General features: G+C 41.3%; 1 protein-coding gene across 4 annotated transcripts in view; it reads left to right on the top strand.

Annotated features, from left to right (window-relative positions):
• Positions 1–18025, top strand: part of LOC137322911 (solute carrier family 35 member F2-like) — a 46060-nt gene that overhangs the window by 2505 nt on the left and 25530 nt on the right. For all 4 annotated transcript variants that reach the window (XM_067986135.1, XM_067986132.1, XM_067986133.1 and 1 more), the window contains 5 exons: positions 4987–5162; positions 5286–5413; positions 6666–6825; positions 11819–11975; positions 13863–13915. In XM_067986135.1, coding sequence (XP_067842236.1) covers positions 4987–5162; positions 5286–5413; positions 6666–6825; positions 11819–11975; positions 13863–13915 — 674 coding nt within the window. The remainder of the gene's footprint in view (positions 1–4986; positions 5163–5285; positions 5414–6665; positions 6826–11818; positions 11976–13862; positions 13916–18025) is intronic.

An 18025-nucleotide genomic window follows, 5' to 3' on the forward strand; every position in this document is an offset into this window, starting at 1 on the left:
ATCCAAAAGGAAATGGCTAGTTGGATCCAAAATTGGCTCGGTGGCAGGAAGCAAAGGGTAATGGTTGACGGGTGTTTTTGCAACTGGAAGGCTGTTTCCAGTGGGGTTCCGCAAGGCTCAGTACTAGGTCCCTTGCTTTTTGTGGTATATATTAATGATTTGGACTTGTATGTGGGGGCTTGATCAAGAAGTTTGCAGATGATACAAAAATTGGCCATGTGGTTGATAGTGAGGAGGAAAGCTGTAGACTGCAGGAAGATATCAATGGAATGGTCAGGTGGGCGGAAAAGTGGCAAATGGAATTCAATCCAGAGAAGTGTAAGGTAATGCATTTAGGGAGGGCAAACAAGGCAAGGGAGTACCCAATAAATGGAAGGATTCTGAGAGGTGTAGAGGAACAAAGAGACCTTGGAGTGCATGTCCACAGATCCCTGAAGTTAGCAGGACAGGTAGATAAGGTGATTAAAAAGGCATAGGGATACTTTCCTTTATTAGCTGAGGCATAGAATATAAGAGCAGGGAAGTTATACTAGAACTGTATAAAACATTGGTTAGGCCACAGCTTGAGTACTATGTACAGTTCTGGTCACCACATTACAGGAAAGATGTGATTGCCCTAGAGAGGGAACAAAAGAGATTTACGAGGATGTTGCCAGGATTGGGGAATTTTAGCTATGAGAAAAGATTGGATAGGCTGGGGTTGTTTTCTTTGGAACAAAGGAGACATTTAATTGAGGCATATAAAATTATGATGGGACCAGATAGAGTGGATAGGGAGGACCTATTTCCCTTAGCAAAGGGGTCAGTGACCAGGGGGCATAGATTTAAAGTAATTGGTAGAAGGATTAGAGGGGAGCTGAGGAGAATTTTTTTCACCCAGAGGGTGGTGGGGCTCTGGAACTCACTGCTTGAAAGGGTGGGAGAGGCAAAAACCCTCAACTCATTTAAAAAGTATTTGGATGTGCACTTGAAGTGCCGTAACCTACAGGGCTACGGACCAAGTGCTGGAAAGTGGGATTAAGCTGGATAGCTCTTATTCGGCCGGCACAGACACGATTGGCCGAATGGCCTCCTTCTGTGCTGTAACTTTCTATGATCCTATGGTTCTATGATAAGCACACCAGACATATGTTAGAATGGGGCACCAACCTAGTGAAGCTACAACATAGTGCTGTCTGCATACTAAATACCAAAAGCAGCAGGTTATAGACAGATCTAAGTAATTCTGTAACCAACGGATCAGAGCAAAGCTCTTTAGCCCTATCACCAAACATTGAGAATGGTGGTGGACAATTAGGTAATTAATCATGAGCATCCCCACTCTCAACCATGGGGGATCACAGCAAGAGACAAGGCTGAAATATTTGCAGCTGTCTTTAGCCAAAAGTGCCAAGTGGATAATCCTACTTGTATTCTGCCAAAGTCCCCATCATCATAGGTGCCAGTGTCCATCCAATTAATTTCACTGTGTATGGCAATAAGAAGCACCTGAGTACACTGAATGCAGCAAAGGCTATGGGCCCTGATAACATCCTGGCTATAGTGCTGAAGACCTGGACTTCAGAATTAGCTGGCCCCCTAGCCAAACTATTCCAGTGTAACTATTACACTATCATCTGCCCAACAAGATGGAAAATTGCCCAGTTATGTCCTATCCACAGAAAGTAGGATAAATCTAACCAGCCCAATTATCACCCTATCAGTCTTCGCCCAATCTTCAGAGAAGTGAAGAAGAAACAATCAGTAGTGCCAACAAGTGACACTACTCACCAAAAACCTGTTAGCTGATGCTCAGTTTGAGTTCCACCAGAACTACTGGGCTCCAGACCTCCTCAAAATCTAGATCCAGGCATGGACGCAAGAGCTGAATGCTAGAGAAGAGATGAGAGTAGCTGCCCGCAACATGAAAGCAGCATTTGCAAGAAGCCTTAACAAGGACTAGCCATATCAACACTGTGGCTAAAAGATCAGGGCAGAGGCTGAGTACTTTGTGATTAGTGACTTACCTCCTGACCCCTCAAAGCCTCTCCACCATCTACAAGGATTAAGTCAGGAGTGTGATGGACTACTGGATGGATACAGTTGTAACAACACTCAAGAAGCTCAACCTCATTTAGCAAAGTAGTCTGCTTGATTGGTACTCTTGCCACTGAACTCAATATACAGCCCCTCCACCACAGGTGCATTGTGGCTGCAGTATGTACAAGTTACAGGATGCATAGCAGCACTTGCCAAACTTGCTTCAACAGCAGCTCCCAGCCTCGTTACCTCTACAATTCAGAAGGAGAAGAGCAAAAACTTCATGGCAGCATCATCCCCTCTGTAATTCCAATATAAGTCATACACCTTCCTGACTTAGACATACTCCACCTTTCCTTCGTCATTGCTGGGTCAAAATTCTGGAATTCCTCACCTAATATCATTGTGGAAGCTCCATCACCACAAGGACTGCAGCAAATCATGGAGAAGGCTCACCACTATCTTCTCAGGGCAACCAAGGATGGGCAATAAATGCGGTGTTCTCAATATTGCCAACATCCAAGGAACAACATTTTAAAAAATGTTAGGGCTACCTGTTTTTCTTATGAGTGAGAATGACTCAAAGTTGGAGAATATACCTGTTAAAAGATAGTTTATATTTTTAAATTCATTTTCATTCTAACAGACAAATTATCATTAACTTCTGTCAAACAATAAAGGCCCTTTTACACTGTATTCTGATTGTGGGAAACAGACACAGGTTTCCCATGTTTAATTACCCTCTGTCTCCATTCTTGTGCAGGCTTTCTTGTAAAGTAAAAGAAAAGTGCTTTTAGATTCTGATTTACCATTGTCATCCTTTTGACTTTATAATTTATTATAATAGAGGACCTTTGCTCATTATCTGAGCACACAATTCAACTAAATGGATCACTACATCCTGTTCTGATTACTGAAATTGAACTTTGAACAGTTATTGATTAAATTAAAGCTTTTCATAGTCTACTAGTTCATTATACAAACAGCTTTTCGAATCTTTTAACTACAAAGAAAATAACAATGTCATTTTTCTTGAAGTTGCTAATCTAGTTATTGTTCAATGTTTGTCTTTATTTTTTCCTTCTAAACTCCATGAAATCCTAGTAGATGAATGGCTGAAATAGACCTTTAGCATATGATTTATTACTTTTTATGATTTGTATCCATAAACTGTAAAAGTTCAAAGTACACCCTTACCTTGCTTTAAAAATTTCAGTTATTATTGGTGCCAGTTGAAATCTACAGAGAATTTTGGTAAATTCTGCAATGATTTTTGTGGTGAAATATGCAGGGAAATTTTCCCAGGCTTGGGTGTTTTCTCACTAATTAAATAACCGTCAATAATTAGAGGCACTCGAAAACATAAAAAGCGCTTGGGGGCTCTTTGGTTAGTTCAGTGGGAAAATACGTTGCATAATATGGATAGGAACGGATAGGGTGGATAGAGAGAAACTATTTCCGCTGGTTGGGGATTCTAGGAGTAGGGGGCACAGTCTAAAAATTAGAGCCAGACCTTTCAGGAGTGAGATTAGAAAACATTTCTACACACAAAGGGTGGTAGAAGTTTGGAACTCTCTTCCGCAAACGGCAATTGATACTAGCTCAATTGCTACATTTAAATGTGAGATAGATAGCTTTTTGACAACCAAAGGTATTAAGGGATATGGGCCAAAGGCAGGTATATGGAGCTAGATCACAGATCAGCCATGATCTTATCAAATGGCGGAGCAGGCACGAGGGGCTGAATGGCCTACTCCTGTTCCTATGTTCCTATGTTCCTATAATGTAATGCTGAACCCTGCAGGCCAGGAATGACCCGAGATCTGTGTGGAATTAACTGATCTTAGCTACGGCAAAAAAGGAGGGGAATAGGAAAACATCAGTCAGAATCCCGCACACAATTGCTATCCAGTGACTCCTTATGGAAAGTGTGATATTGAGTGAGACAGACTTGTGTTCAGCTCTGATATTCCCTAGTGTCAAGTAGCCCTCTGGCATTCACTTGTTACCTCATACATGAAAAATGGTTATTTGAGCAAGTTATCGGACCACCACCAGAGCTTGTGGAACTGTACACCAGCATAAGTCAGTGCCTTCAGGGAAGGAGGGCAGAGGAAAAACAAGAAAAGCAAATACAGACTGATTTATTAAACAAGCAAATATTTCATGTACTTTTCATTTGGACACATTCATTCAGTACGACAATTAGCAAAACTGCCAAGTTTCAGCTGAGGACAGGACGCAGATTTGATTTGGAGTGGGGGGAGGGAGGTGGTGCAGGAGGTTGCTCCTCTCTTGGATCTCATCTTCATTTGATACATCACAAGGCATAGAAATTGAAATACAGCATAGACATTTTCTTTCAAGTTCAGTTAGTTCCTTCTGGTTTTAATCTTTTCTACTGTTTTTCATACTTTTATCCTTTTCTCAATTTCCAAATCAGTTTTCTGATGTAAGTTACACTTTCTCTACATTGTTGTAAGTGAGGCTCTCCCCTTGCCCAGGCCTCTAGCTCACACCCTTCTGCTTCCAGCTTATTTTATTCTTCGCCCTGTCCAGTCCACCTGATTAAATAGGTAGCTGTCTATTTACATAAAAGTTGTGAAACAGTCTGTCACACTCCAGATGTCACACTGTATAAAACACCAACAAATCAAAACTGAATTATCTTTAAAAAATGTACAAAATGAAGAGAAGCCCAGTCACCTACTGCTGTTTTTTTGAACTTGATAGAGTGTGACCATGAGAGGAGCCAAGCAGCTGTCAATTTGGAGAAGCTTACAAATTCCAATCAGAGGAACCATTTTGTACCTTGAATTTATTTAATTCCTTCTTTTCAATTGGTGACATCCCTTATATTTGTTGGAGGGTTCATTGTTGGGTATTTCTCTTTTATGCTCACTTTTCAGGCTAGCTCCAAAATGGCCAAATGTTCCTGTACTAACCAGAAATCTTGATTTATTTTAGGACTCTTCTAAAGATATTACTTCTTGGTCAAGGATTATCCATGTTATTATGTGGAACTGCAATCAGCAGTCAATATTTGGCAGATGATTTTGCTGTGAACACTCCAATGCTTCAGGGTTTTATCAACTACCTTCTATTGTTCCTGGTTTACACGGGAATATTGGCTTTCAGGCAGGGTATGTAGTGAACAAAAAGAAGAATCTGTTTGAAATGTTCAGAATCAGCAGAATGTACAATATAATGTTAAAGTAATTATAGCACCGAAATTGAAATGTTAAGTTAATTTTACTTTTAATCAGGCAACGACAATTTAATACAAATACTGAAGGCAAAATGGTGGAAGTATCTTCTACTGGGATTAATTGATGTTGAAGCAAACTACATGGTAGTCAAAGCTTACCAGTATACAACATTAACAAGTGTTCAGGTATGTATTCAACCTTATAAATCTTCTTATTATAGTTGTCATATCCTATATTTTCCTATGTGTAGGTAGTAAGGGTTTAGTGCTGCTGTAAACAGTTAACCCTTACCCTCAATTCTCTCTCCACTGTTCTAAAGCTGACTCATGCTCGGGCATGGCTCCATGAGTCTCATCAGTCTTCTGATATCTCACCCAGGTGGACATCCTTTTTGTGTGATCCTAGACAGCGGTGAGCGCAGGTAGGCTTTTTAATGGTGAAGGGCATCATAACCAATCTTTACTCTGTCCTCACCCAATGCCTACAAATGTGTATTTTTCAGCAAGGATTATTAGACAACAATCAGGAACCCTGGTGTATTTGATCCTCTTTCTACCTTGGGAATGATGCGGCAAATTGTGGTGTTGCCACTGCTGCCCTGTCTGGAATCAGCTAACTCAATACAGAGCAGAGATTGACTTTGGGACTTTTCTCCTCTGCATAGTTCAGTACCCTATCATGTGGTGCATTTATTCATTAAGCCAATAGTTAAGTTTACTGCCACAAGTTTTTTGGACTTCCAGCAGTAAGCCATTCCTTTACACCTTGAAATATTGTGGCAGTAGTATTTGGCACGTTTTAACTCTGAGAAGAGGCTCAAGGTGAAGAGGCTTTTTGAGCTTAGGATAAAAATAGAGGCAGGATGTCAATAATAAGCATGTTTGAAAATAGATGACAGGTCCTGTCCATATTACTCTAGTTATGAGGAACAGAGGGAGACATCTTTGTAAAATATTACTTCTATTTCCAAAACAGTCAAACATCAGGAATGGGCAGTAATTGTCCTGACCCTGCCCCAATACCCTCATCTCCTTACACCAGTGCAAAGCCAAAAATCACCAGTGTGAATCCCATCAGGAAAATGGCTCAAGTTAGCCAGCACTGCCACCAAACTGACGGAAAACTGGTAAACGTGCCACTTGCAGGAAAAGCCTAGCCTGAAATAGAGAATAAAGAATCTTTAAATTCTATAATATTCATTGATTTTCAAATGATTTAGACTGTGAAACAAAATGGAGAAATCTTGTACTTCCTGGTGCCAAAATGTACATGCAATAATTCCTGCCATTGGTTCAAATTTATTTTTAATGCGAAAAATTCCAGTGGACACGATAAGTACTAAAAAGTAGAAATGGTAAATGGATTAAAACACACTCTCTCTGTGTAGGTAGAGATAAATTAATTACTTGTTAACACGTATTTGTTGTGCACTTTCAGCTCCTAGATTGCTTTGTCATTCCTGTGGTGATGTTTCTATCATGGTTTATCTTACGTTCAAGATACAAAGCCATCCATTTTGTGGCTGTTTTAATGTGTTTGTCGGGTGTTGGAATTATGGTTGGTGCAGATGTGTTGGCAGCAAAACATCAAGGAATAGGTAAGACTCATTGGTGCAGGAGGGCTGGCACGATCTGGAATCGTATGAAATGTTTTTGAAAAGTCAAACTGTTCATAATGTTGTATGAGCTGAAGAATGTAAACAAAGCATGAACTGAGAAAAGGATATTCAGCCCAGAAGCATAATCCTTCCATATATAATCTACCTCATCATGAACTTTATTCAGTTAATCTCCTAAGGGAATGTTCTGCATATTTTTTCCTAAACTCCAAGGCAAAACTCTGGAATATCCACACATATCAGTAACTCCACTATTTAACCTAGGCTAGTTGCTATCTAGTATATTTTGAGGAGTATTTGATTATCTCAATTTATACCTATCAGCATAACTTGTGATGCTGTCCTAACCAGACACTTTTCCAGCTTTCTTTTTAAAGGAGTTAATCGATACAACAATAGCTGCTTTTGCTGGGAGTCTATCCCACATACCCAGTACTATCTTTGGTCTTGGTAGGGCTTGTTATGTGTGTCTGTACCATTATTCTATCCTCACAGTCTAGATGGAATAGCCCGCTTACATCCATATTGTCCACGTTTCTCAGCATTTTAAAGGTAAAGGGCGCCAAATTGGGTCATGTAGCGCCCGTTGTTTCGACGCTACGCGGCCTCTCCAACATCCAAGATGTCGTCTTGGATGCGCACGCATGTTTCCAGCGTGAGGTGCGTCAGACGCCATCTTGATATAGCAGTTAGCACAAGTGCAGATAACGAACACTGGAATCATATAAAGTAGGGAGAAAATGGCTTCAGTCAGTGTACAACGCTGATTTAAAGTGATAGACGCCATTTTGGGACTTAACGCTCATCTCAATGCACAGTCTTAAGGCCGACCATCTGAACGTGTCTTAGAGTGCTTGGAGGACCCCCCACCAGCACTATTTAAAGGGACCATGCAGGATTCACAGGTTAGTGGCTGGATTATTGCTTCTGGCTGCAGAGACATTTGTAACTGTTCTTGGAGGTCTCTTAGATTTGAATACTAGGATGAGGGACATAGCCTAACATTTAGAGCCAGGAAGTGCAGGAGTGAAGTTAGAAAATGCTTCTACACGCAAAGGGTGGGAGATGTTTGGAACGCTCTTCTGCAGACGGCAGTTGATGCTTGCTCACTTGTGAAAGTTAAATGTGATAGATTTCTGTGAGTTAAGGGTATTAAGGGATATGGGGCTAAGGCGGGTATATGGAGTTAGGCCACAGGTCCACCGTGATCACATTGAATGGCGGAACAGGCTTGAGGGGCTAAAAGCCACTGCCACTTGCTGCCTCTTCATATACGCCACCTTCTCCTGCAATAAAGCGGGACGTGTGTCTGGGTGATGTGCCTGACATGGTTGAATAGCTGCCAGTGTGTGTGGCCTTGAGTTGTGGATGGGTGGCTTGAAAAAGTTGTAATGTGTAAGGGTGAGAGGAAGCATCCAGTTGGAAGAGTTGAGTACTGATGGAAAGAGTTTGTTGGTATGTGGGGAATGGGGGGTGTAGTATGGGGTGCAGTTGGTAGGAGACACCACTTGACAGTTGACCTCACTCACCTTGACCACTCATGTCAAAGGATTGAACTTGTTCCTGCACTGCATCCATGTTCATGATGCTGTGCGCTTGGCATTGACTTCGTCCCCTGCTGCCTCCCACTGCCTTTTGAATATATGTCTGGAGGCCTCTTGCCCTGCCACCCCACCCCCCTGCGCATATAGGATGTCCCTCCTTCTGTCCATTTCTTGCACCAAGGTCTCTGGTGCATCAGCAGAGAACCTTGGTGCATGCACTCTCGCAGGCCTGGTACCAACTCAGATCGGCAGATTTGTGAGGTCTGGCGTACAGATTGGAGGATGCGGGATTTAGTAGTGCGCAACCGTCATTCAATGTTTTAACATAACTCATCAGTGTGTAAACATAGGGATGGGACCTGCATCTGTGTTTTACATGTGCGATGTCTGATCTCTGTTCAGACTCCGTGCAGACAGTGGACTGTAATTTTCAGCAAATAACAGGTACCAGCTACCTTTAAGACATTTCTAAGAAACATCCTCCCTTTAAGAGATTGAGCTCCCTCTGGTGGTGGAATGTGCGAATTGCATTGATTCCACATGCAAGGCCTGGAAAGGAACACTGATTGCAGGTAAGTCCTGGGGTGGGCTGAAACTTGCGTCCTGCCTCCACAGGGGCCACTGGGCGTGGGGTAATAACACATCATGCTACCTACGCCCAAAAACGGCCCCTATCCGATTTTTTCCCCCAATAAAGTTCTGGTCTGCAAATGTCTTGTCATTACATAGGGCCCTATGTCTCCTCTTGTCCTTCCCTGAACTCTTCCCATATTAAGGCAGTTCTTAATGCAATTTAGTTCATTAGGTAGCATTCTCGGCTCTGAGTCAATAATTTATTGGTTCAAACCCTGCTCCAGAGCTTGAGTATAGGTAGATGTTGAAGAAGTGCGGCATTGTCAGAGGTACCATTCTTTGGATGAGATATTAAACTGAAGCCCCTATCTGCCCACTCAAGTTGCTCAGGTAGATGTTAAAGAACAGGGACTTCTCCTGGAGTCTAGATCAACATTCCTCCCTCGTGAATAGGCCAACACAGAGTAACTTGTCATTCATCTTACTAAGTTTCAAAATTTTTGCTATGCACAAAACGGCTGCCATATTTGCCTAAACAACAACTATTGCATTTTAAAGTAATTAATTGTATAGGAACTGCTTTGAGGTATTTCTGAAATGTGATAAGATGCTAAATGAATGCAAGTCTTTTTTTCTTTTTGAATGTTAGGCTGGATGGAGTATTAGAGGGTCAGGCTAGATTGCCCTTTCTCATCCTTGACTTTATCTTATGTTCTTAAGTTGAAATAAACCAATGTCCTCTTGAAGATGGGATGCCAAGAACTTCAAACAATATTCTAAATGTGACTTCACCAAAGTTAGAATAACTTGTTTCAACTTATAATCAAATGCCCCTGAAAGAAGCTTCTTAAAGGAAAAACTTGGATGACCAGTCACAAATCTTTGGCCTTAACTGACCAAGAACAAAATGACTCCATAAATAGCCCCAACTTTACAAACTGGATTGTACCATGGTACTCACTGTCTAGACACACATTTGAATAATGGTTACGTGGGTGAGCCATAGAACAGCTCCTAGAAAACTATACCTCATAATGAGTCACTACCTTTCCTGATAGTGATGGAGGTGCTGAGGTTGGTTTAGTGTGCAAGCTACAGTTGGACACATAGTAATGAGCACCAACTTTCAGGTCACAGCCTGTTAACTATGCAGTGACATGAGCCTACTGCTGGGAGCTCGTAAATTTGGAGGGCTAGGATTGTCTGTGCAAGGACAGGAATTTAAAGGGCTGCAGCATGATTCTTGCTTGCTGCAGAATTAGAAGTGGTACAAGCTGAAGTTGTGATGGAGGCTGCATCAGCCAAAAACTGAAGCAGAACTGTTGGTCTCTTGGGAGCCATCCTTTCAATCTGCCTTCTTATTCAAATAAGCCAGGCTCAGAGGATTACCTTAAAAGTAAAAGAATCATGATTGTTGCTTCAGAAGTGGGTATCAATCTGCAAGATTGCTGCCACTGACCATCTGGATATTGATGGAATGAAACCCCTTGTGGTCCACAAACACCATGGCATTATGGTTAGGGGCCCAGATGGCCTCATGGATTCCATCAATAACCCCCTGGACCTTGGGGAATCTTGCCTTGTGAAAGAATTGTAGTGCCATCTCATTCTGCTGATGCTTTTTTGGGAATGTGATAAAAGTGTTTGCATCTGTGAACAAAAAGGCATCAGTGATTTTCTTGATACATTTATGCCTTATGAAAATGACTAATGTTGCAGATGTGACTAATGACTAAAGTCCCCTGTGGTAGATTGGAAGGATCCAGAGGCACAAAAATTCATGGTGGTGGTGATGTTTCGTTCCCTGGCATTACCGTACCTGTGGTGGAGTCAGTTTGCAGGTCAGCATGCAGCAGATGGCACAACTCTGTTACTGCCTTCCTGGTGAACCTCAAGCTGTGAAGGCAGTTCTTATCAGATATTCTCAAGTAGTTATATCTGGGTCTATAAGCATGCATGTGTTGATAAAGGTGGGTGTCTGCTTCTTGTGTAAGAGCACTTCCCTCGTAAGATTTTAGTTAGTTCTGGTCACGAGCTTAAGAAAAGGTTAATAGAAGAGCCATTAGGTTGATACCTAGTTTCAGAGAGCTGGAGCTTTTTACTTTAGAAAAGTGTAGACTTTGAGGAGATTTCATTGAAGTCTTTTAAAACAATTAAAGAATTAGACTTGATCCAAGTTGGTAGGCTATTCGAGTTGGATAGGTTAGGGAGCACTAAGGGACATAAGTATAAGTTGTGTAAGCATAGAACTAGTTTATCATTCCTAAGGTGCGGTGCCCAGAGGAATTGCCCAGAGTTTGGGCCTAAGGTTTTTTCTTTTTTTTACATCTTCCAGGAGATTGTGTGGTTTCCTGGCAAGGAATGGGGGTAATAGTGTCACACCATGCCAGGATAGGACAAACTGCATGGGCCAGCTGGATTTTCATAGGTTCATAATATAAGAAATCCAGAGCACAAAATGATCACTTAGCATATCAAACCTGCTCCACCCAGAGTTTCTGTATAATTATTTTATCATGGACTTCCCTCCCATACTTTAGGGAGCATCAATTTCCTTCTCTGACTTCCCTGACAGTGTTGTTGAATATCTCCATAACCCTCAATTCCACTTCTTACCAGATGTTAGACCAGCTCCTTTTAAAAGGTGCTGATTGATTGACTCTGAATCAGTTACTTTCTATGGAAGTTTGTTCCGTATATCCAGTAATATGCTTCTGTTCATTTTCTTCGCTCAAATAAAAACATAAGAAAGTGGCACTATATTCTCAAAATACAATTCTGAATTATTATATAAAGTAATGTTATTAAAGGTTTGATTTTGTTCTTAAGTGGATTTGATGTCTTTTTTTTAATAGGTAACAACAAGTTGCTGGGCGACCTGCTGGTCCTAGGGGGTGCTATACTTTATGGAGTTTCTAATGTGGGTGAAGAATTCATTGTGAAAAACTTTAGCAGAGAGGAGTTCCTAGGAATGCTTGGCCTATTTGCAACTTTCTTTAGCGGTGTACAACTGTAAGGAATGGCAAGGTTTTTCTAAATTGTGTCCAGCATAACTGTGTTGTTTTAGAGTTCTCTGTAAGATATAAAGCCATGTTCATAAGCACAAGTTTAGCTCGTGTTTAGCTTCTTTTCAATCAAAACTTTCCATATTGAACTATAAAAAACATTCCTATGATGGATTAGCCTACACTTATTCTACAAACAGAAGACAAAATGGGAACAGCAAATTACATTAATCAAAAAATGCATTTTGATTTTGGTTGTAGGATTCCTTCCTCAGGCTTGCAATAAACTAAGTACTCTGAGGGATCTGGAGGTACAGATACACAAATCACTAAAAGTAGCGACGCATGTTAATGAGGCCATAAAAAAAGCAAACAAAGTACTGGGGTTCATTTCTAGAGGGATAGAATTGAAAAGCAGGGAAGTTATGTTAAACTTGTATAGAAACTTTCTTAGACTACACTTGGAGGACTGTGAACAGTTCTGGTCTTCATATTATAAAAAAGATATAGAGGCACTGGAGAAGGTGCAAAAAAGATTTACTAGGTTGATACCAGAACTGAGAGGTTATATCTGTCAGGAGAGATTGAACAAGCTGGGGCTCTTTTCTCTAGAAAAGAGAAGACTGAGGGGTGACCTGATAAATGTCTTTAAGATTATGAAAGGGTTTGATAGGGTAGACGTAGAGAAGATGTTTCCACTTGCAGGAGAGAACAGAACTAGGGGCCATAAATATAAGATAGTCACGAATAAATCCAATAGGGAATTCAGGAGAATCTTCTTTACCCAGAGTGGTTAGAATGTGGAACTCACTACCACAAAGAGTAGTTGAGGCGACTAGCATAGATGCATTTAAGGGGAAGCTAGATAAATACATGAGGGAGAAAGGAATAGAAGGATATGTTGATGGGGTTAGATGAAGAAGGTTGGGAGGAAGCTCATGTGACGCATAAACAGCGGCATAGACCTGTTGGGCTGAATGGCCTGTTTCTGTGCTATGCATTCTATGTAATTCTATGTAATTCTGCTATTCAGTAGTGTATAACCTCTGTTTGCCATTTATTATTAGGTATCTAAGAGAAAACCTGTTTCCTTAAGAGAGCTATGGGATCTTGTAATGTAGACCAGGTCATTAATCACAATCGAGAAAACTACAAATGGTGTCTAGTCAGAATCTGAATCAATTTATTCCAATTCAATTAGGTTTAGTAATAACATAAAGTAGTCCTGGTTAAGAACCACGCCTTTGGAGTGGTTTTAAAAATGTAACCTACTTGTTGTAAGTTAGCCTGAAAAATAAGCATTGCTCCGTATCTTTGAATGGGTTTGCAATGTGTGTCACTCTTGCCAATTGTAAATGTCACTCTTAACATTTCCTTCATTGTGACAGCTCTGCACAAGCAATTCAAATATATAAGTATTATTACATAATGGAGGTGGTTAAGGTTCACACTGCTGACTTAGGTTTGGGTTATTTAATTATGCTGTTAAGGAGATGAGAATTGTTCTGAATGATGTAGGTAATTGAGTAACTAAGAAGAGTGATATTAGTCATGTAATTATATAGCATTACAATTAATACAGTAGGACCAAGGTTAATTTTTGATAGCATATTTCAGGAAAATATAGTGTGTGGGTATATAAGTGTCGACAACATATGCTAAAGTGTACCAGATAAAATTATAGGACATTCATAAATTACTTTAAAATTGTAATTACATGTTATTTTTACCACACATGGAAGCAAAATTGAAAAATAAAGACAAAGAAAGTGGCGGGAGAGGAAAAGAGAGAAAAAGAAAGAGATTTGTCTTGTGAAAATAAAGTGCTATGAATGGTCTTGTACCCTTGGTATTACTTTTAAAAATCAAGCCTTTCATTTTTTTTCTGTTGTAGAGGCATTCTGGAACATAATGCAATTGCAAACATTAAATGGAACTGGCAAGTTGGTAAGCTCTCATTCGTGAGAATATGTATCATCTGAATATTTCCACTGAACTGTATGTTGCTCATTTTATGGTTTACACTATGAACATAGTCTAGAAAAAAAGAGGATTCACTCTTTTCTGTTCATCTCTATTGAAATCCACTAATTTAAATGGATAAAATTGTGAAATTTTGATGCCGGTGTTTCAAGATAGCAGCAGTCAATTTTTTTTTAAGAACAAGAGAAATAGGCATAGGAGTAGGCCATACAGCTCCTCGAGCCTGCTCCGCCATTCAATAAGATCATGGCTGATCATCTGCCTTAACTCCATTTTCCCACCCTATCCCCAGATTCCTTGATTCCCTGAGTGTCCAAAAATATATCGATCTCAGTCTTGAATACATTCAACGACTGAGCATCCACAGCCCTCTGGGGTAGAGAATTCCAAATATTCACAACCCTCTGAGTGAAGAAATGTTTCCTCATTTCGGTCCTAAACAGCCGACCCCCTATCTTGAGACTATGTCCCTTAGTTCTAGACTCTCCAGCCAGGGGAAACAGCTTCTCACATCTACCCTGTAAAGCGCTCTAAGAATTTTATATGTTTCAATGAGATCACCTCTCATTCTTCTAAACTCCAGAGAATATAGGCCCATTCTACACAATCTCTTCACAGAGGACAACACTCTTATCCCAAGAATCAACCTAGCGAACCTTCGTTGCACCTCCTCTGAGGCAAGTATATCCTTCCTTAGGTAAGGAGACCAAAACTGTACACAGTACTCCAGGTGTGGTTTCACCAGAGCCCTATATAATTGCAGCAAGACCTTCTTACTCTTATACTCCAACCCCCTTGCAATAAAGGCTAACATACCATTTGCCTTCCTAATGTGCTTGCTGTACCTGCATGTTAACATTTTGTGATTTGTGCACCCAAATCCCTCTGACTACCAACATTTCTTAGTCTTGCACCTTTTAAAAAATATTCTGCTTTTCTATTCTTCCTACCAAAGTGGATAATTTTACATTTCCCCACATTATATTCCACCTGCCACCATCTCGCCCACTCACTTAACCTGTCTATATTCCTTTGCAGCCTCTTTGCGTCCTCCTCACAGCTTACTTTCCCACCTAGCTTTGTATCATCAGCAAACTTGGATACGTTACACTCAGTCCCCTCATCTAAGTCATTGATATATATTGTAAATAGCTGAGGACCAAGCACTGATCCTTGCAGCACCCCAATATTTACAACCTGCCAACCTGAAAATGACCCATTTATTCCTACTCTTTGTTTTCTGTCCATTAACCAATCCTCAATCCATGCTAATATATTACCCCCAATCCCATGATCCCTAATCTTGTGTAACAATCTCTTGTGTGGCACCTTGTCAAATGCCTTTCGAAAATCCAAATATACTACATCCATTGGTTCTCCCTTATCTACCCTGCTAGTTACACCCTCAAAAATTCTAATAGATTTGTGAAACATGATTTCCCTTTCATAAAACCATGTTGACTCTGCCTAATCATAATTTGATTTTCTAAGTGCTCTGTTGCTATGTTCTTAATAATAGATTCTAGCATTTTCCCTACTTCTGATGTCAGACTAACTGGCCTATCGTTCCCTGTTTTCTCTCTCCCTCCTTTCTTGAACAGTGGGGTTACATTTGCTACCTTCCAATCCACTGGGACCATTCTAGAATCTAGGGAATTCTGGAAGATCAAAACCAATGCATCCACTATTTCTGTAGCCACCTCTTTTAAAACCCTAGGATGTAGGCCAACAGGTCCAGGGGATTTGTTGCCTTTTAGTCCCTTTAATTTCTCCAGTACTTTTTCTTTACTAATCTTTTAATTACTTTAAGTTCCTCATTCTCATTAGACGCGCTCATTAGGCAGATACAAAATATTTCTTTAACGTCTCTGCCATTTCCTTATTCCCCATTATAATTTCTCATCACCTCTGTTGTTTTCTTCTAATATTCTCCCCTCCTCTCCTGAAGGTGCGAAATCATGCTGTTGTACAGTTTCATGCGGCCATGACAGCCCTCAAGTACTTCACACAAGTGGGAGTAATGCAAGCTTAGGCAGTGGGTTGCAGTAGGTTAGTTGACAACAAGGGAGATCACAGCCCAGACTAACACTGTCCGCAACTGATGCGTACGTACTGAGCAGCTCAACAGTTGAAGGAGAACTCTACCCTGTATTCATTTTATTTTCTACTTCAATAGCTTGCTCACCAAAAAAATCCTTTGCCCAGAGTTGGCGGCATGTGTTGCTGCAAAATGGAATTATAATGTAAAGCTGCAGCCAAGGACACCATTGCTTCTCCTGCCATAATGCATTTGACTGAGTGTGGCACCAAGGAGCCCCAGTAAAATTGAAGTCAATGGGAATCAGGGGGAAAACACTCCAGTGGCTGGAGTCATACCTAGCACAAAGGAAGATGGTAGTGGTTGTTGGAGGCCAATCATCTCAGCCCCGGGACATTGCTGCAGGAGTTCCTCAGGGCAGTGTCCTAGGCCCAACCATCTTCAGCTGCTTCATCAATGACCTTCCCTCCATCATAAGGTCGGAAATGGGGATGTTTGCTGATGATTGCACAGTGTTCAGTTCCATTCGCAACCCCTCAGATAATGAAGCTGTCCGTGCCCACATGCAGCAAGACCTGGACAACATCCAGGCTTGGGCTGATAAGTGGCAAGTAACATTTGCACCAGACAAGTACCAGGCAATGACCATCTCCAACAAGAGAGAGTCTAACCACCTCCCCTTGACATTCAACGGCATTACCATCGCCGAATCCCCCACCATCAACATCCTGAGGGTCACCATTGACCAGAAACTCAACTGGACCAGCCATATAAATACTGTGGCTACAAGAGCAGGTCAGAGGCTGGGTATTCTGCGGCGAGTGACTCACCTCCTGACTCCCCAAAGCCTTTCCACCATCTACAAGGCACAAGTCAGGAGCATGATGGAATACTCTCCACTTGCCTGGATGAGTGAAGCTCCAACAACACTCAAGAAGCTCGACACCATCCAGGACAAAGCAGTCTGCTTGATTGGCACCCCATCCACCACCCTAAACATTCAATCCCTCCACCACCGGCGCACAGTGGCTGCAGTGTGTACCATCTACAGGATGCACTGCAGCAACTCGCCAAGGCTTCTTCGACAGCACCTCCCAAACCCCGACCTCTACCACCTAGAAGGACAAGAGCAGCAGGCACATGGGAATAACACCACCTGCATGTTCCCTCCAAGTCACACACCATCCCGACTTGGAAATATATCGCCGTTCCTTCATCATCGCTGGGTCAACATCCTGGAACTCCCTATCGAACAGCACTGTGGGAGAACCTTCACCACACGGACTGCAGCGGTTCAAGAAGGCGGCTCGCCACCACCTTCTCAAGTGCAATTAGGGATGGGCAATAAATGCTGGCCTCGCCAACGATGCCCACATCCCATGAACGAATAAAATAATAAATGTCATAATCACAACAAATCCTATGAATTTGTAAAGCAAGATTTACTGCCCTGTTATCCAAATTTTGCACTAAGAGGCTGAGGCACTGAAATTGCTGTTTCTAAGGAAATACTGAACATTTGTTGCAACAAATAATTTACTTTAATCATTAATACATGCAATTTCTGGTTTTGCTTTAAAACATTTCACAAAATGAGAGTCCATTAAGAAAATGTATAAATAAATCAAAATAAGAGCCTTACATTTTTACAATTTTTTTAGGTGGCTCTGAATTTCTACTTGTAAACAATTCTTGCCTCTTTGGAGAGATGGGAGGGTCTCTTATGCTCCTTTTACAATATATCAATCCCAACTTTGGCAGCAGCTCTGTAAGAGGTGCTGCTGCTTTCCTAAGTGCCAAGACCCATTAAAGGAATGGCTTCTGCTGGCAGCTCCAGGTAGAGCAGTGCCCTCGGCAGCAAATGTAGATGCAACCACTGGAGGCAAAGGCATTCATATTTTCTAGCAGCCATCAATCTGAGAACTTTCACCTGCCAAAAAAGGTCAATGATGTGATTTTTCCATCACTGGCTTATACAGAATTTTCCCAGTCATTAGGGAGGTCCAGCAGCCAGAATACAGTCTTGAACCATGAAT

Source organism: Heptranchias perlo, chromosome 6 (genome assembly GCF_035084215.1).
Source record: "Heptranchias perlo isolate sHepPer1 chromosome 6, sHepPer1.hap1, whole genome shotgun sequence".
Lineage (NCBI taxonomy): Eukaryota > Metazoa > Chordata > Chondrichthyes > Hexanchiformes > Hexanchidae > Heptranchias > Heptranchias perlo.